The 20,477-nt window shown below is 29.1% G+C and overlaps 2 protein-coding genes and 1 non-coding gene across 4 annotated transcripts; all 3 read left to right on the top strand.

Annotated features, from left to right (window-relative positions):
• Nucleotides 1-1,753: 1,753 nt before the first annotated feature.
• LOC126844973 (uncharacterized) lies at nt 1,754-5,787 on the top strand. 2 transcript variants are annotated; one of them, XM_050583511.1, is made up of 3 exons: nt 1,754-2,006; nt 4,327-4,449; nt 5,573-5,787. In XM_050583511.1, exons 1-3 carry the CDS (start codon nt 1,863-1,865, stop codon nt 5,585-5,587), a joined length of 282 nt encoding a protein of 93 aa, XP_050439468.1. In that variant the 5' UTR covers nt 1,754-1,862; the 3' UTR covers nt 5,588-5,787. The 2 variants fall into 2 exon arrangements, with proteins under 2 accessions (XP_050439468.1, XP_050439467.1); XM_050583510.1 differs by having other exon boundaries at nt 1,756-2,006; nt 4,327-4,465.
• Nucleotides 5,788-7,667: 1,880 nt separating this feature from the next.
• Trnad-guc (transfer RNA aspartic acid (anticodon GUC)) lies at nt 7,668-7,739 on the top strand. Its single transcript has one exon. It is a non-coding gene; the product is annotated as a tRNA-Asp (tRNA).
• Nucleotides 7,740-8,489: 750 nt separating this feature from the next.
• Nucleotides 8,490-11,846, top strand: LOC126844872 (uncharacterized). The gene is made up of 5 exons (XM_050583319.1): nt 8,490-8,602; nt 9,230-9,374; nt 9,666-9,745; nt 10,515-10,665; nt 11,687-11,846. The coding sequence occupies exons 1-5, from the start codon at nt 8,528-8,530 to the stop codon at nt 11,779-11,781; spliced, it is 546 nt and encodes a 181-aa protein (XP_050439276.1). The 5' UTR covers nt 8,490-8,527; the 3' UTR covers nt 11,782-11,846.
• The last annotated feature ends 8,631 nt before the right edge of the window (nt 11,847-20,477 follow it).

The following is a 20,477-nucleotide window of genomic DNA, read 5'->3' as shown; positions in this document are numbered from 1 at the left end:
TTGAATGTACGCCACTGAGTTAAAGTACATAATAATATACTCTTATGGTTTTGTCGATAATTAGTATATATTTTAATTAATTAAGTCGATTTCGTATAATAATAATCGTCGGTGTATGGGGATATATGGACGGCCCCTTAGAATAATTAGAGTATCGGCAACACAACATACACCAACGCCATGACACCTTCTGTTATCAAATATTGCTGGCTCGTTTATGACTAAATTCACACTCGTTAATAATTGTGTACAATACATTGTAACTTTGACGATTTTTTTTTGCTTTGGCTTCGGTTAGTTGCAAAAAAAGTTGTATTTTTTTTACGGTGACAATTTTGTTTGTTTAAAAAAAATGTATATATGTTATCTGGACGATAACTTTATAGCCAGTTAACCGATTCATAGCTGGTTAGTTAGGTTTGTATCGCTTGTCTTCGAATACCGGGGTAGTGGCCAAAGGTAAGACATTTTTTGTCAAACATTTTATTACCATAAGTCTGTTAATATATTATGATAACATGCATACAAAGCATATTCAAAGGTATTTTATTAATTTGTGTGATTGTCTCGGTTTAAATTTTAGTGTTAATTATTTAATTATTCCCATAAGGGCATTTTAGTGTATTTATTGTCATAAGGACATTTAATTTATTCAATTGTGTAACTACTGCCACAGGGGCATCTCAAGCTGTATATTTATTTGTTATATAACTTAAAAAAATAACACACAATATTAAAGATGTCCTTAATACATTTATTATAATATCAAAAGAACTAATATTTATAAACTTTTAAAAATCATGTCGGTTTTTTTTTTTATATCTTAATTTAGCCTGCTTTTTAGCTTGAGCTTTAGCGATTAAATCCTTAATGACAAATTTAGGCAAACGTTTACCCCTCCATCTATTTTGGAAATATCGTCATGTTGATAGCATTTAGCTTTTCTTGTACACATTCAACGGGGCTAAACTTTTCTGCTTCTTTAACCTGTGTTAAAAGTTCAGCTCGAAAAGCCTTATCCGTTCTCACTCTCTCATACGTTTACGTAACTTCCTTAATTTGTGTTTTTTCATTTTTTTAAGTCGAATGACAATCAGCCTAGCTGCTTGAATTTCATTTGCATTTTTACTGAAGGGATCAGCAATTGGAAGTGGTTTTGGAGGACACGGGATTCCCAAAGGAATACGAGGAATATGTTTTTCTATAATTTGTTTTAATGATAGTGTAGGCACATAATCGGAAAATTCGGTAGAAAAAATCAATCGAATTGTAAGATTTGCAAAGCTTCGTATTTACATTTTTTATTTTTTATTTTACTTTTACAATAGGAAATTAACATTGTGGCACGAGTCCTGACATACAGTATATATATATACAATATTTACAAAGTACTTGCTTGTTTTTTCAAGCGTCGTGCACAGGCATATATTGTCAACTTTTTTTGTGTTCGACTCAAATAGCATATCGGTTTATATCGGCCGTTGTATTCGGTTACCGGAGGACACTTGGCTAGTTGAAGTAAAATAAATTCGAAAGTTTCTTGTATATATATTGGAGACGTGCTAGTGCTCGGGACGGGATCCTAAAACTTTTTGAACACCCAGTATAGTATATTTTCAAGTGCCTCGTTTGATCACGGACAATTTTGCAATAAATGTTTTTTATTAGTTTGAAAATACTACTATAAATCACATTTTTTTTCATCATGTTAAAAGTGATAATATAATGACTTACGTTGTGAACAAGATTTTTGTTTCGTTATTTAAACACCGCTCATCGAACATTTATCATAGAGTACTGTTGAAAGACAAAAGAATCATTTGCATTATATTGAGTTTTTTGAGATACTTTACACAGTAAAAATGTACTTGAAGTTAAATTGTTTGCTATATTTAGTATGCTTTATCCAATTATCAACATCTGGTCCTAAGCGTTCAAGGATAGTAAAACCTGACGGAGAACTGCTCAATGTAAATGTAGAATTAACAGATGATATAAGTGATCTGGTAATTATAATTTTTTTCTGTTTTGTCTTTAAATGGATTAGTTTACAAAAATTAAAGCTGAACATAAAACGTAGTTTTTTAATTTTTATAAGATTAAAATGTTATTGATTGTAAATAAATATGCATGATAAAAATTAACTTTACAATGATAACGCTATAAATTATTTGGGATAAGAAAAATAATCATTAGCGCTTTGCACTAAACTAGTTAAAATTTTAGAAAACTACGTTATAGATTTCCATCATTTTTTTGTCGTTTATATTTATTTGCTATCGGTTATCTATAGATTTAAGTCATATGAACTACAGATTTTCCATCAGTGTTCCCTCAATCGGAACCTATATTTATCTAACAAAGATTTTTGAAATTTCGTTTAAACAAATATGTATTAACGGCGTATAATATGAAGTTCGACAGAATCGGGAGTTTATATTCTTATTTATAATTTATCTAAATTAGATGGTCTTTGGGAATTTCTTTGTTTTGCTGATGACAAGATTATACTAGCCAAGTCTCATAATTTACCCTCCCTTCGTAAAATTACTACTTATACCTAAATTATTTAAAAAAATTGGTTAAAAAATAATATTATGTTAGAATTTTTTTAAACACCGATATCATGTAAATATCATGAATTAATTATAAGAACTCCTGTAAACTTGTAACCACGCCGTCCCCACTATGCCCTGACTTTACTGTACTACCTTTTTGAATATGCATTTATTTGCTAAGTGGGTAAAAAAATGTAATTTTGTGTTATAAGTTTTCTTGGTTATACACAGTCGATACGGAATATAATATATTTAAAAAAAACCGTGTATAACTTAACATTAAAGGTACACATGATCGTTTTCTATATATTTTACACGGCATTTATAAGAAGTTTAATATATTGTCTTTTATCGATAATCGAATGGTATAGTAGTTGGAAAAAATACATTACACATCTGTGTAAACAAATCCAAAAAAAGTATAGCTGATTCGACAACACTACCAATTTATGATTATTACTAGTATAACGAGTTCTCACACAAACACAAAAAAAAAACTAAAAAAATTCTTTATAAATTTAAATTTGATCCGACCATTTTTCCCCAAGGTACCAAATAGATAAAACATGTGTTTTTTAGAGTTAAACTAAAATAGTAACGTACATATGTTATTAACTTTTTAAATTAAGAATATTTTACCTAACATTTTGACTGGTTGATAACCAGTTTTGAACAACTATTCTTAAATAAGAGTTTAAAAGTTAGGACGGGAGGGGAAGTGTGGTGATAAAAATAATTCTACACTCCGCCTTTTATCCTGCTAATTTTAAGCCTATAAGTCTTAAAATTGAGCCTAATAAATAAACAATTTTTATAATGTCAAGCCTTGCAACCCGCAAAGCAAGGGGGTGAAGAGTTATTGAAATTTAGACTTGACCCGACCGTTTTTCTCCAAGATATCATAACAAATTGAAAGTTAAAAAACCGTCAAATTTGTTAAATTTTTATTTTGAGCTGAAGGAGTTAAATTTTTCTACTCTTGCTCCACCAAAGTACCAATCGCATAAAATTTCGGATATATAGATGAGGTACTCAAATAAATCAGTCCAAAAGAAAAAAGTTACCGTGTTTACAGAACCAATAAAAAACAAACATTGTAAAATCAAGGAATCGAAGCCAAAACTTTGTTGGCTTAAGTAGAAATTTGAAATTTAATACATAATATGTATAAATAAATATAAGACCTGCACACTTACAGTTATTTCTATTGACCACAATCAAACTTTTATACTTACGTCTTACTTGACTTTTATTTTAACCTAACCTTATAAAACGTGTTTTTTAATTTGTTACTACAATACACTGGGGGATACTTCTTTGATATCATAAATATGTATACCATCGTCAATCATTACTAGGTAATGTACACTTAAGTAAGAAAATTAGAAAAATTAAAAAATAATTAATTTTAGCTACAGAATTTATCTTACTGTAACTAGAGAATACACATTCTACTCATGAAATGATTGTAAATATAATAATTTTAAGTTAAGTGTAAATAAAATGTTTGTATGCTTTGTTTATAACACAGGTATTCTACCATGCTAAGCAAGTGCCAGAAATCGAAAAAAATTGTAATAATCTGATTAAAATGGTTTAATTAACTGGTTTAATAAGTTTTTACAAAAAAAAAAATTAGGTCATGGCACTTTTGTTTAGCAGGGCAGTACTCATAGTTAATATAATTTGATTATCACTCAGTTTCAATGTATCACTTTTGTATTTATGTATCTTATATCTAATATCTTTATTCGTCATATTATTTTAGGATTTAGAAGCTGTGTATCAAGATATAACACAACATCAGGATATCTTAATTACCCAACCGTTATTGAAGGCTTATTTATTAAGCATTGACAAAATGTATTTAGAACACAGAGCTGATATAATGGTACTGTTTTACGGAGGTAAATATGTTAAAATGTTGTATATTCATATTTAAACTAATTTAAATTAATTCTATATGAATTTTTAACTACACTTAAATTTGTATAATTACTGATAAGGCAAATAACCTGCGTTATTTATACATAATTTTATTAAATCTTGTCTTCGACTTTTGAAACGCATCAGTACCAACACATTGAGTACACACACGAAACAGTAAAATTATACCGTGTCACACAAAAGGTCCAGACAATCGAAAAAGAAGCCCAACAACAAATCAGTTTCGAGAAAACGACTAAAGCCAACATCGAAAGGAAATTAACAACCATACATACAAATTATGAAGAACAAACCAACAAAAAGATAGAATAAAAGTTATTCAACAACAGCAGTATAGTCTTCCAACATTAAAAGCAATAATTTAGTCTTCCATTGCCAGTTAAAAATTAGAAGTAATATCGTCAATAAGCAATGAAGTATCCACAGTAAATACAAACCGAAACATTATCAATGACAATATTGATATTCCTATTCCGAAATTTTATGGAAACATCCGTGACATAAACTCTAAAGAATTCTTAAACAGCCTAGGCGAATACTTCACGTGCAAACAGAAAGAAAAAAGCAGTCAACTGAGTACATTATGATTCGACACAGCATCACAAGTTAAGTTAGGAGTTCAAAGATCGAACAGAATAATCCCAAAGTCGAGTTCATACCGATGAACAACATAAACGTGACAACGCAGTGGGAGAGAAATTAACTAAAGTCAAAAAACAAATACTCTACTCCATCACTACCATTGGCACAACAAATATTTCTTGTCCTTGATCATTTAAATGAAGCCAGCATTTTGGGAGCCATATCGATAATGAACAAAGAAGCGTTCACAAAACACATCCAGGTCCACCTCCGATTAATCGGACTAAACGCTGTCATTTATTAATTTGTTTTTCCTCAAAACTACATCCCTTTTACCCCTTACAGATAGGAAAGGTAAACAAATAAAGTACTAAAACTGATACGTTACAAAAATTAAAAACATGGATTTTTTTTAATACAATCTTAAGATTAATCCTAATATCAATGTTGTAAAAATTAATGACATTTTTATTTTCAAATTACAGCTAACGGTACAATGACTTTAGACCAATTCAAAGCCGGGATTCGTGCTACTGCTGATCTCCAACCAATCATTTTTAGCTACGCTGCATACAATAATAAAGCTTATAAAGAAAATGACAGTTTAAATAAAAGAACTTTTTAAAAACGATAAAACAAAAAACAAATTAAAATATAATAGGTTTATCATGTATAATTGTGGTAGCTAACATAAACTCAATAAATAAATAACAATAATAAACTAAATTCAAAAATATTGTTTGGCTCCTATATATCGTTAAGTTGAAATATTGGCAAACTGGATAATAATTGACCCGTATCCCACATTAGAGGTATAATATTTGATGATCAAAATTAAGTATTCTTCCTAAAAATCCTGAATTTAACATCATCATCAGTTTCTAAAGGTCTTGTCGTTGTATTCATTCATGTCTGTCACTTGCTGTCTTTTTGAGCTGTTGATAAGAGATAAAACCCATCCGATGAAAGATTTCTTTTATTATTTATATTCTCTTCCGTGATGATGGCAATGAACTGATTGTGCCTTAGTAGATGTCCAGTAAACCCTATTTTTCATTTCACTACATAATGTTAATTAAACACTTAAATGATGAGGTTTCTAACTGCGTTAATTAGTTTTTCATCTTATCTTAAACGTTGTAAACATCCAGTAAAAATGAACAGTTTTACAATATATTTTTCAAAATAAAGCTTAACAGATTCATCATTATTTTTAGAGAATACGATTAGGTTAGGTTATTAGCTAACTACTGGCTAACTATTATGTTGTGTATTAAATTTATTTAAAATCTAAAAAACTATTATATCGATTTTAGTGAGAATGATATAGTCTAAAATATTGTAGTTATTAATATTACACCTTAACTTAATACTATGCAACGAAGCTATAACAAAAAAAAAGCAAATAACTAGGATAATAATAACTAGCATAGTTTAAACCAAAACAATATAACTCAGTACATAGCTATTACTGAAACTTAAAAACCTAAAAAAGATATTTTATGAAATGGGCATAATTGGACAAAAGAAGAAAAGTCAACCGCATCACTTCCAAACCGGTTAGGTCTCACCACCAGTGGCGTAGTTATGGAGGGGGGGATGATGGGGATAGATCCCCCTCAGAGCCTTTTTATTATGTATTTTTATTATTTATGATACAAGTAAAATAAAAACATAATACCTTTAACCTACTAAGTTTATCTTAGTTTTCACATTGTACCTATCATACGCAATAGGCCACTCGGAAAACCAGTTTTTTTAAAATATTTAATTGTGATGATAAGTGTTAACCACTGACTACCTATAACCAGGAACCATGTGTACCCATACCATAATTTTATATATTCTGTGCCCATACTACCCACGTGTAGAGTGAAAAAACTGATACCAAAATAATACAATTTTATTTTATTAACACCATGAAGTAAAAACAAAAAATGCTTTATGCATTGTGATTAAATAATTGTCAATACATTTTAATAATAATTAACTATTATTTCTTTTAAAACAGGATAGATTGAATGGATTAGCTATGCTGGCAGTTCATAAAAATATAGATGAGCTAGCCAAAAAACCTAGAAAAATAGATTTAATTTTATAAATAAATTATGACCCCTCTAATAAAGTTAATTTGTTTCAAATGTTTAATGTATTTTATATTATAAAATATTTAACTGTGTACAGAAGTATATTAAAAAAAATGTGAACTTGAATAAGGGGTCGACACCCACTTTACGTTTACTCAAAAATTCATCTATCCCACGCCCCTAGAACAAAATCATAAGTACGCCACTGCTCACCACTTTTACTTTTACAAGCCATAACTATGGTATAGGGTTGGTCTGTAATAATTTGTTGCGGTTGTTACCGATGTATCATAATAATTAACAATATAATGAAAACAGTCAATAACAACAGTAAATAAAAACTCAAAACAATTCTGATAAGTGATACAATTTAATTTTTTTTCTAATAGAATTTTTTATTTAATAGGAAACAGGTACTCAAGTAACAATAATAAGTACTGTGGTTAATGCGTATTCGATTTATAATTACTTTATGTTGTACCCATTAAACAAGTCCTCGGTAGTATAGTGGTAAGTATCCCCGCCTGTCACGCGGGAGACCGGGGTTCGATTCCCCGCCGGGGAGGAAACTTTTTGGTTTTTTTTTTTGTAAGTTAAATGTAGCCGTTTATCTGTTTTTCGTTAAAATACGGTGTTAAAGATAAAATTATGTATTGAAAAGAATTATATTTGTATATAAGTTTTGGGCAAGAGGAAAGGTTGAGTGTAGTTTTATTTTTATTTGTGCGCACGTCCCAACCACACTTCCCAGTTCCCCTCCCATCCTAACATTTAAACTCTTATAACTTTAAAAATAGGTATCCAAAACTGGTTATCGACCGGTCAACATTTTCAGTACATTATTCTCAATTTAAAAGTTAATGAAATGTATGCGTTACCATTTAAGATTTAAAAGTTGCTATCAAAAAAACTAAGTTAGGGGGGGGGAGGGGGTAAAAACAAAAGAAAATTTAATAAGGTGAGATCACATTGTAAATTTCTTATTAAACCCGATTGATTGGTTAACGATAAATTGATCACCCTGTATACACACGTGCAGTTGCAAGTACACTTGTATATATAGACGTATATATATGACTGACACGTGTAATAGGGACCTCTAAATTAGTTGTCTGCAAATTTAAATAACCACATTTTTAAGGTACCTATATTTAGCTCTTAAAGGGAAAGCATTTGTCTGTATTTGTACTGCTACTGTAGTGTTAATTAATTTGACAAAAATTAATGTTAAAATAAGTATGGTTCTGATTCAAGTTATTATAAAACTGACTTTTATCGAGCATTAAGACCATTTTTGTGATTGATTTAATTAAAAGTCTTATATCAGAATAATAACCTTTACTCATAGGGAAAATGATGAACATAAAAATGTACATTATCTTCTGTTTAACATATTATTTTCCAATGGTAAATTCTATAACTCCACAGGTAATTATAACGCTTTTAACAACTTGTGCATATTTATAAATTATTATTATTAAAAATAAGTATTTTTTTTTTAAATATTAGTAAATAATATTCGACACCTTCCTGTTTTATTTAATTATTATAATATTATTTTAACGCCAAAAACTATCAAAATTTAGGATCGACCAGTCAAAATATTCAGAAAAACCTACAAGTTCGAAGCCTTATAGCGCAAAATTCTTCGAACAATTTGTATTTAATTCCTCAAATAATAAAAATTAAATTCAACAACTTAGCATTCTGTGCTAGTTTGACATTAAAGATGCGGATTTGAACTTTTCCTCAAAAAATGTACTGCTACGTTTACTAAATTGTCTAGATAAACTGATTTAAATTTGGTTGTAATTGGCTTTCATTTTTATTTTTCTCACCATCAATTGAGCCTATACTGAAATTTTCAAAGTTTATGTGGCTGGCTGAACTTGATGTGCGCAAGATTTTATTGTTGCCAGTATTTACGATCGATTTTACCTTGGCCATGATCATATACAAAGATCAAATTCTCGTGTTGCTCGAAAACATAAATTATTAACTATTAAATGCATAAAAAAATATTTTGAATCATTTATTGCATTACTCTATTTTAAGGAAATAGAGAATCTATGGAAGAGGATAAAACCTGAAGACAGTGAATATATTGTCTTCAATGACTTAGTTATGTATTATTATCCTGATATTATGAATCTCTATGAAGTTATTATAGATCACGGAATACGACATGAAATTGGTGCAGGTAATAGTAATGCAATTTGTTTGGTACTTAATAGTTTATAACTTTAAAAGTAAATAATATGTAAATTATTAAAGTAATGAATCTAATGAAGGAAAATGTGAATTATGTAAATGATATAACTGTATGCATTACAATGGATATAATAATATATTGTACTCATAAACTCTAAAGGTTTTACTATAAAATAATTAAATATTTTAAATATTTTATTATGTAACATTATACTTCTTATGGGTAGTTATTATTTTGTTTTATGATCATGTTTTTTAAAAAATATGTTATGGTTTCTAGGTGAATTTGAGTTCAGAATGTCTTATGAGCAATTTGAGAATGCTGCGTCCAAAGGCCTCATACCAAGATGGTCTAAACGGGTAAAGATATAATTATTATCTTATTTCTGATAATTTAATTGTGTGCAAACAACAGTTATTACTAGAGCAGTATTCGAATAAACGGGTAGAATATTCTTTGGTTTAAAATATGCTCTATTGATTAAAAACGAACGTTAAGTACTGTTAAGACTTTGCATGCTAAATTTAAAATCGAGATGTTGTTAGGCATTCTTATATGATTACCTTCTTATATGTCATTTAGTTTTTAAGTTTATACTAAACTTAACCGGGCATTTAAATTAAAATTCTAGTGAAGGTGGTAAAACATCAGTTTCAAAGTGTCGTTTTTCATTTATTTCAAGTAAATAAAGAATAAAATGTATACACAAACACTAATAAGATAAACTAATACATATTCTTGTTTTTCATGCAAGATTTATATATTGATAAAATCAAAAAGTATGTAAGAATTTTACTAAGCTAATAAGTAATATCCAATACTGTGTTTTTGAGCCCCTGATTTATTGCCATGTGTGACGTTACGCGTGATCTAGACAAGCTGAACGGGTTATACTACTAATTACAACTGATAATGAAAAATGTACTTAGCTGCTTAAAATTCACATAATGTTTGAACCATATTTCGAATGAATCATAACAGTAATTTTTTATTATTAATGAAATTAAATTAAATATAGCTTAATTAAATTAAAAACATAGGATCAAAACGTTATTAAATTAATAAATGTTACTGCTTAAGTTTGATTTATATTTTTTTCTATAAGTTTTGTATACAATATATGTTTAGGTGATGTATACGGAATTTAAGCAAATGATTCCAAATGGGGAAGACAGAAACTATATTAATCTTGACGAAATGATTAAATACTATGTACCAAGATATTTGCGTACTGTAATTGAACTCGAAAAAGTTATGGAAACTTACGGAGTCAAGAATAGTAAATATGATTTTTAATAACCATAAAATTCACTTCCCCCTTCCCATCCTAACTTTTAAACTTGTATGACTAAAAATGGTTATCCAAAATTGGCTATCAATGTTTAGTACATTATTCATAATTTAAAAAGGTGATGAAATGTGTGCGTTACCATTTAAGTTCTAAAAGTTGCTATCAGACAATCTAAATGTATAGAGGGGGAACAACAAACCCAAAATTTGAAAAATCATATCACATTGTATAAACATATGACTAAAAAAAAATACATTTCTTATTAAACCCCAAGAGATATTGAGTGGTTCACGATAAAATGATCACTCTGTATTAGCATAGATTTTCAAATGTTTGCATTTAGTTATAGCGGCCATAATATTCTGATTACATAATATTTACAAATATTTAGCTTTATTATTTACACAGGTAATTCGTCTGTGTATATTATTATTATATCACACAGCCTGAAACGGTGGCCAAACTTTATTTTTAAATGCGTAGTCGGTAGTTAGGTTAGGTTTATAGTGTCTGTGCTTGTAACAAAAGCATAGTTTTATTAATTTTGTTTACTTTGTGGATAGAAATTAAGTACTTCATTTATACCCCACACATAGTTTACGTTTTTATTTGCTACATATTTTATCGAATATACTTTTATATTTATCTTTAAACACTAGATTCGACGATACCCATAATAGTCTCAAAATTAAGTTAATAAAAAATTTCATTACAAAATACTAATTACAAAAATGCACACAAGTGCGTTATAACTTACTCGCTTTAATCACACGAATCCAGTGACACTTAAAAATAAAAAAATACCTGTACCATCACAATTATCTGTGGAGCTAATATTTTATCATATAAAAAATTGCCGAGTATAATTGTAGATTTCTCGTTTAAAGATTTCTACCAATTATCATTTTATACTTAGCTGCTTTGGCCAAGTTTTAAAACAATACAACGTTTTAATATTTATTTTATATTTTGTTTAGTAATCTGTACATTTCATGTTGGTGATTTTCAGATGATAACCAATATCATTTATATTTCTATAACTTTAGAATAGCTATGTGCATTGGTGATCTTCCAAACCCTAGTTTTGAAAATGGGTATGCGTAACACGTTTTCGATAAGGTTCTATTAAAAAAAAAAAGCTAAATTGATAATCAAAATGAATTAATTGAATGAAGAATAACAAATTATTTAATCTCTATTATAGTGTAAAACAATATAATAATAATTATAATGTGCTGTTTAATTCTTAATTATTCACTGTCATTTAACTCAATAAAAATATATTGAAACAATATTTGTTATTGTTTTATTTTATTTTATAACACTTATGATTGGTATCAAGACGATAATCTACTCTTCTGAGAATAGTGGATCTATCTTTGTATTTGCTAAAAAATCGTTTAATGTTCTTGTACACGCTTTATTACTTAGGCGTTTATGCATATATAAAATAGTACGTTATAGTTATTTTAAGCCAACATATTTTCATAATAAAAAACTTTTACAAAAAATGTGTTTTTGTTTAGTTTTGTTAATGTTAAATTCAGTTTAGCTAATGATAGTTATTACGAACACAAAAGTATAAAATACGAGACAATAAAGAGTAAACCAAAAACGGGATGGGTGTGAGTTAAATTCGATTTGAAATTTTATTTGTATAGACAAATTGAATAACTTTTTCGGTTTCTTCGTGGTGGGAGTTCACAATGCTTTTGACAAGTGGTCGCTAATGCCTAATTTATCTTGCGTCTCATTTAGATTCATTTAGGAAATTCCTTTGCTTTACTTATTAACATATAGGTGTAACACAGCTGGGATTGAAAAGTTACCAACCAAGCCAAATTATATATTATTTCTAATAACTATTATTAGCTAAACTGAATTTGAACTTGTAAAAATAATAGAGGTCAATAGCAAATATTTTAAGCTAATTTTTTTTAACTATATAAAATAAACACAGCCGCATCAAAGTATCAAAATATTATTCATTTTAAACAATATTTTTTGTAGCTTAAATGATTATTGTACATCGTAGCTTACGATGGTATGTTTGTTTCCTTTGTGAAGTAAGCTCGTAAAAAAACACAAATATTTCTTATGTTTTATTTTGTAGTGCAAAGATATTCTGTAATGTAAATATATAGAATATGACGTAGTTATAACCTTATTATAATAATATATATCAGATTGTTCCACAATGATTTTACAAACTTTTTTATTAAATTGACTACAAACGTGTATTTGTATATTAGAAACATAGGTACAGACTACAAACACTAAAAAAACATGTTATTATGTTTTTTTAAGATAAACACTGCACAAAAAGCGTCATTGTAGTTTCAGGTTTTTTAATATTCAACAAAACCACAATTTCGGTGATCGTTTTATATGAATTCCACACTTGTCGAGTGTACTTAATCAAAACTATGGGCCAAACTGTTATTCTCTTTTCGTTGTCACTTTACTTCAGCGTTCCATTACTATGTGCAAACCGCGTGGACACGATGAACGAGCTCTTTAAGTATCCCATTTGGGAAGGAATGCCAGAATCGAATGACAACTATTTGCAGGTCGTGGAACGATGGATGGAAACTGAAGAGCATTTCTACGTGAACGATTTAACTGCAGCTATCCTCAAGGGACAGGCTGTAACCAATGAAAACGCAGGGTACAAAACACGACTGGCTCATCAGTTTTTGAACTGTAAGTATACTTTAGTGGTGAGATATTGTTACAGCCTTGTAGCCGAGCTGGGTGTCCAGTGTCGGAGAAAAGATTTTCACCTTTCAGAATCAAATACTTGTTTAAATAGGGTGGTGGGTACAATCAAAGAGTGCGATCAAATAGCGGTGCGTACGCACGGTGCCCTCTCGTTTTTTTACCAGTTACACCCAACCACCGAGTTGAACAAAGACGTATCCGACATTTTCCAAGACCTTTTGGCCTATTCCGAAACGAAAATTCACGACGAAAATAGTTTTATCATAAGCAAGAAAACCATAGATCTCGAGTTAAAGGCTATCGACGAAGACATTTCCGATATTCTACACCGTCTTTGGTCGTTCTACAACGGTTTTTGCTATCCGATCCCGTCTGAAGACAGAGGGTCTGACATTCCTTATGCCAAGCAACGTGTTCGTGATATTTTGACCTATAGATCTAAGGAAATGGACTATTTCACGACAAGGGTAATGAGTTGGGTGGGTGATATAAAAAACAAGTTTCTAGAAACGTACGATAACGACTCCGGCTTTTGTTTCGAACCGATATCAAACACTACTCGTATGAGAACCAACGATTCGGAGACGGTAAGACGAGTAAAGCGGATGAACCGTCTTCTGGAAAACCCGGGATGGATCAAGTTAAATTTCGAAATTAAAATTCACCGACACGGTAAGAAATCGGTGTTCGAATTGCTCGAGCCGACAACCAAAAGTAATAATACAGTTACCAATAAAAACGTCGATATAAAAATTCAAATGGCCCATCTATTCTTGAGCTGTAAGTATACCAGGGTGCTGAAGGCGTGTTTTGATCATGTCGTACTATTATGGAATCAGTATATTAAGCAAAAGATAGACGATTTTGTCGTGAAAAGTCAACCGTTGCTATCACTCATGAGGGATGCACTATCGTTCTTTTACGAATTAACCCCGGAAATGAAATACGAAAAGGAAGTTTTTAACATTATAGAAAGTTATAGAACAGTCTTTGTCGTCGGAAATGTCACTCTGGATGTCGAGAAAGATATGTCGGAATTATTGCAACGCTTGCGTGCGTTCTTCAATCAATTTTGTTGGCCGGAATATTTGTTTGACATGAATTCCGTTTTAGAATCAAGTCTAGAGCACATGGATACAGAATTATTATTGGAAGGCATAATTAACCATACCATAGAAACAGCCTGTTCAGAATTTGGGTTTGGGCAAAAATCGGCGTCGAGTTATAAGGGTAAGTCCAAAATTCAGACGACACGGAATATGTTAAAATAAGTGATAAACGACAAAAATCACAAAAATTACACACAATTTTTATAGGTAATCAAGTATTGTTTCCAAATAAATAATAACCAACTATTACACTGAATTTTAAAGAAAAATGTGTACTTTCTTTTGGATTATATCCTGTTTAAAAAATTAACTTTCTCAGACAAAATATAGGGTAATATGTAGTTTTGTGCAATAAAATTAGAAAACATTGTTTCCTGTTCATAAAAAGGGGGATAAAACAGAATACAAACATTTTAGGCCTATTTATTTGTAAGGAACTCTGGCCTGTAGTAAAGTAGCTATAAAGTAGGATTTTTTAAATGTTGGTTACTGTGGTTCAACAATGTACAGCTGATATGTATTTTTTTTGTTTTATTGAACTTATAAAACAAATAAATATTAAATATATGTATTCTTTAACCTTTTTGTAAAATAAAAAAAATTAAACGATTAATAACATGTGTTATTTAGTTTTGCTTTTGCTTTCGGTGTCAAGTGTCCCCGTTACACTTTGATATGTATTTTTTTGTGTTTAAACTTATACTGTTTTACTATTTTTTTTTATAAAAATTATTTTCTTAAAATATTACAATTTTTTTTTATAAATAAAAAATCACAATTTATATTTAACATTTTATTAGAAAGATATTATGAAAGCTTTTTCGAAATTTTATATTTTTTATAATTATGATATATTATACAGGTTATAGTTTTCCTATTACAAAACATTTTATTTATGGTATTGTGTAGTGTTATAAAATTATAAGTTATTTGGCTATTTTCCATCATGTTGTTACAATTCAATTTTTTCCAAAATAGAATTTCCCGTAACAAAACAAAACCGAACCCTATAAACAGTCCTCTTGGTATATTAAAGTATTGTAAACAATATTAAAAGTAAGTTCGTTTAAAAATACATTATGATGGAGGAGGCGGGAATGCAACTATGGTCACAGGTTTACAGGAATTTTTAAATCTGAAAATGATAAAATCACTTTCGAATTAACGCTTTGATGCAAATCAGTAGTTAGTATTTTCAAGCCACTATAGTCCAAACCAAGCACAGTGTAAACCAGCAAAGTAAGGAAGTATTAAATCGAGGTGCTGTATTTACAAATAACTACGTTAATTATTTATTTGTTAGGAACTCTGGCCTGTAGTAAAGTAGGTATAAATTAGGATTTTTTAAATGTTGGTTACTGTGGTTCAAAAATGACTAGCTGAAATGTAATTTTTTTGTTTTATTGTAACTTATAAAACAAATACATATTAAATATATTTATTTTTGGACTTTTTGTAAAATATCAAAAATTAAACGTTTAAAATTTACAAATTACATTAAATTAAATTAAGATTACAAATTTCGTTTCGATCATATGCTCTGCATGATTATAATCGCCAATCCGATAGTAACAGTTCTATAAATATTTGATAATTAAAATAAATTTACAAATTTATACCTCTCTTATCTCTTATCGACCTCAATCGAAATTATTGTTGATGAAAACAAAACCGTAAACTTTCTAACTGAATTTTTAAATTCACTGGATATAGTTTTTCATGACAAGTTTTTCGTTATTAACACTTTTTTCGGTTATGTACCAGAGCTAAGACACGAAAATGTCAATATAATAATATGTTTTTTTTCCAATACAGTCGCAGACATCGGCCCTGACTGCCACTGAACCGGCGAAGTGCTCACCGGTGACACACCACCAAAATCTGGGGATTATTCAGGATGGTAAGGGGGATATGTATTATCTAATACCTAGCGAAACCACAGACAATAATCAGAGGATATGTAGAATTAAAAATTGAGGCTAATTATCGTATACGACGAGAGCAATTATGTTTTCAAATAGAAAAACTACATAATTGCAATTATTTTGGGACTAAACTAGCGTAGGGCATTGAACGAATCACCCGGTATACATTCGTATTAAAAAAAATACTAATATTGGTTTTTTCAATTACAGGCAGCGGAAATGTTGTACAACGTGGTGGTTGTTATAACCAAATTCACAACCATTACAATATATTGTAAGTTTCATATTTTTAAAAAAACTTTTGGCACCGAAATGCCACAAAACCTGTTGGTTCGTAACAACAACTACAGTAAAACTTTATGTCCTAAACACACTGTACGACTATGTATGAAAAATAACTCGACGAAATAGTATAATATTTATTCTATAATAGACATTTTCGGTGTATTCGGATTTGTACGTACCTAGTACCTACGGATTGTTATTTATTTAGTTTTTTTATGATGTCTCCTTGATAACTAGTCGTTTTAACACTTATTTAATATCGAGGTTATAGAATTTTGTTAGCTGTTACAACTAAACAGACAAAAGATAACAATATAATTTTTAAAGGTTATACCATTTGACCCATTTGGATGATATAGCGGTCTGATAAGAAGCTGTATGGCGATGATTATAAGAACAATGCAATGTCTACTGACTAACTTGACGCTTTTCTGGTACTACACTACCGTAGTTGTAAGTATAGCATCGAGTGGCAAAGCTTCAAACCCACATTGACTCTCAATTCAAGTGAATTGTACTTAACGACGGTTTGTTAGCTTTTGTTGCTCAACATAAACAACCCGATGTGTACAAATTAATAAGTGCGCATCGGACGGTATGTCTTTCAACATACCTGACCAAGTACTGCCAACTTTTAGTCCGATTTTTTTTGCATTTATTGAAAAATTAACATAATATAATACGTTAAATTTGTCGTACTTTTATTTGTGCCAAAATTGAAATAAACCTCAAATAATTGTAATAATAACTCCATTGTCCATTGTCAACGCACCGTAAAAACACTTTAGTCATTACTAATAATATTATTATAGTATATAAATTGTGCACACAACGCTTCAAGCAGTTTTGACACTAATATAGAGAAAAGCTATATTTTAGCTTTGATGCAGAGTGGCAAAGGTATTGGTTTTACTCTGGCGTAGGCTTTTTTTGTGCCTGTATACATTGTAACTTTTTTAATATTGGACCAATCCTTCGATTAGCAACTCTATAAATCACAAATTTTATTTAGTTCTCTAGTACAAACACGGTGTACCAGATGCGAGAAACAAAAAAAATAGTATTTTTTTGTTTTATTGGCATCTTTCTATTGTGTAAATTGTATATTGTGAATTGTTGTTCTATTATGTATACGAAAGCCATGTTGTTGCACGCTCTTATCTGCTCTGAAATGTTTTATTAATAATAATTGTTGTGCATTTAAATTGAAAAATAAAATAAAAGCAACGAAGAATAAAATTACAAGAACAGCTGTTTGTAAGTACAATTAAATACAATAAGCTAAACTTTTTAAATACGCTTATTAGTATATTACCATTAATTCATCCACATTCTTACCACCATCCCCATTCCCACCTCAAGCCCTTGAAAATTGGGTGGCTATAGGCTGCAATAAAAAAAAAGAGTTGATTGAAACGTGTTTTTAAACAGCGAGGAAATATTGTGAATACATTTCAGAAATATGTTTTTAGAAAACATTAAATATTAATATTACATTTACATGTTGACAATATTATATATTGGAGTTCAGGAAGTGTTTCGTTGCGGAATTACTGAAATAATACGTAATAATATTTTCCCTACAACTATACCATAATATTGTTAAATTGTTTGTCAAACATTAAGTTTCATAACTACATTACTATCCTTATAATAAGTGTAAGGGTTTCAGTGTTACTCTAATTATTTAATTGTGTAGATTTTTTCAATCCAATTATATACTAGCACTAATGCAAGTTTGGAATTATTTTCTTACAAGACTGTCTACACTTTCAAAAGAAACTCCTGTTAATACTTGAAATTTAAATAAAATTAAAGTAGTCTAATAACGATATAATACGGCCATTTATATTAAATTCACTCTATCAGGATCTTACTAAAATACAATATTATTTAAAGTAAAACAAAAATCTAACCTGACTATCGAATTTGTATTCAAGGTGTATCTGCACTTCGTAGAGGTTAACTGCTAGCTTAAAACAAATACATCTCGTTTCAATTAGTTTCATTTCAAGTGTAAAATTCATAACTGACCGTTTTTTTAAGTAAATAGCATGTCTAAAATAGCGGAGAAATAAAAATAATTTTCTTTAAATATCAAACACAATATTAATGTATGTAAGAAAACGAACTAAATAAACAATCCGTTTTTATAACGAATATTTACTAAGGTAACAAATATGTATTGAGAATAAACATAGCAACAATAAATTATAATCACAACAAAAACAATCCTGTACTCGAAACCTTAAATCTAAGACAATTTTTGATTTTGAAAGATGACACTGTTGGTTAATAGGTGATTTAGAAATTATTATAATACTTAAAACTGATTTAATCTCTTAAAAAAAAACGCAAATCTAAGTAGAATAAAAAATGTTACATAAATAACACTAAATGAAGAAAGTTGAAATTCGTGTTATTAGAAATTTGATGTTTAATCAATAAAAAAAAAATTAATTACAGATTATTGAAAATGTCCATATTTTATTTACACTCTTAAAATGGTACTACCGGCAACTACCCTCACAATTGATGTAAAAAAACTGTTCAAGAAAAATGAGTTGTTTGACTATTACATGTATAGTTTTATAACTATATTAGACAAACTATTTAACTATTTGATCTACGTCGTCCGCATTTTGTAGTCGAAACATGATTGTTTTAGGATATTATTTTTTTTAAATTAAAAAGTGTTAGGGGTGGTGTGAATTTTTTTAAAATATCAGCAATTTTATATTTAATAAATATTAAATATAGTAACTTTGGTCTGCGTCATTGCAAATGTGAATCTACATTACACAACTGCTCATCTCCATTGATAACAATAATTACCTTTTTCTACTTCTTTTAACTGTATAATAACTAATTTAATCAAATTATTTGGTTAAGCCAATTATAAGTTTCTATTGTTACTTGCCAACACTAAAATATGTATATTAAAAATAAAGTATTCAAACTGGATTTGATCATAATATTATTTGTTTTTAGTCTTTCTCTGAAATAATGGATATAACGGAAACCATTCAAGAAGGAATTATAGTTCGCTACATTGTTCAACTAAATAAAATATTAACAGTCATCAAAAATGCCACAAAAACAATTGGAAAAAATGCAACAATTCTGGATAAAATTAAAAGAGATAATAATCTAAATTGAATTCACATATTTTAGTGTTCATAAAAACCCATCCATAAAAACCCAAAGTTATGAGACTCACCGAAAACCATCTTTTGAAATTCTTCATTAATGATAGCAATTATAAAGTAAGGGAATTTCACTCACACGTTTAGCCAAAGTTATGTTTTGGCCTTCTTCCATCATGATAATCAAGGTCAATCCAAAATAATAACAATGCTTGTGTTATATTCAAGCTTGTTGTATCTATTTATTTTATATGTATTGTTTATATTTTTTTTATAATATAAGAAAAGTATACATTCCTTAATAAATGGAATGCAGATAGAATTAATAACAAAAAACGTTTGTTTCGTAGCAACAAACAAGGACAAGAGAAAATTATATAGCAAATTAACCTTTTCTAAGTTTTAAGAAAAAGGACAGTATGCTCGCTGCCACTGTTAACACAGTAAACGCTGGCTCATGGCCAAAAACTAAATTAACCTCTATTTCACGCTAAATAACAACACAAATTTGTTCAGACGTGTCTTAAAAAAAAAAAAAATCCTCAAGCTGTTGTGTACTAAAATATTCAGGTTACTTTTGTGTGGTATTAAAACTTTAAGTTCATTGTAGAGAC

This window comes from Adelges cooleyi, unplaced genomic scaffold (genome assembly GCF_023614345.1).
Source record: "Adelges cooleyi isolate 19-005CV unplaced genomic scaffold, UGA_ACOO_1.1 ACOO_flye_CR_arks_rails_tigmint_CR_PRNA_651, whole genome shotgun sequence".
Taxonomy (NCBI): Eukaryota; Metazoa; Arthropoda; class Insecta; order Hemiptera; family Adelgidae; genus Adelges; species Adelges cooleyi.
Note: the sequence above shows the minus strand (reverse complement) of the source record. Positions and strands in the feature narration are given on the sequence as shown.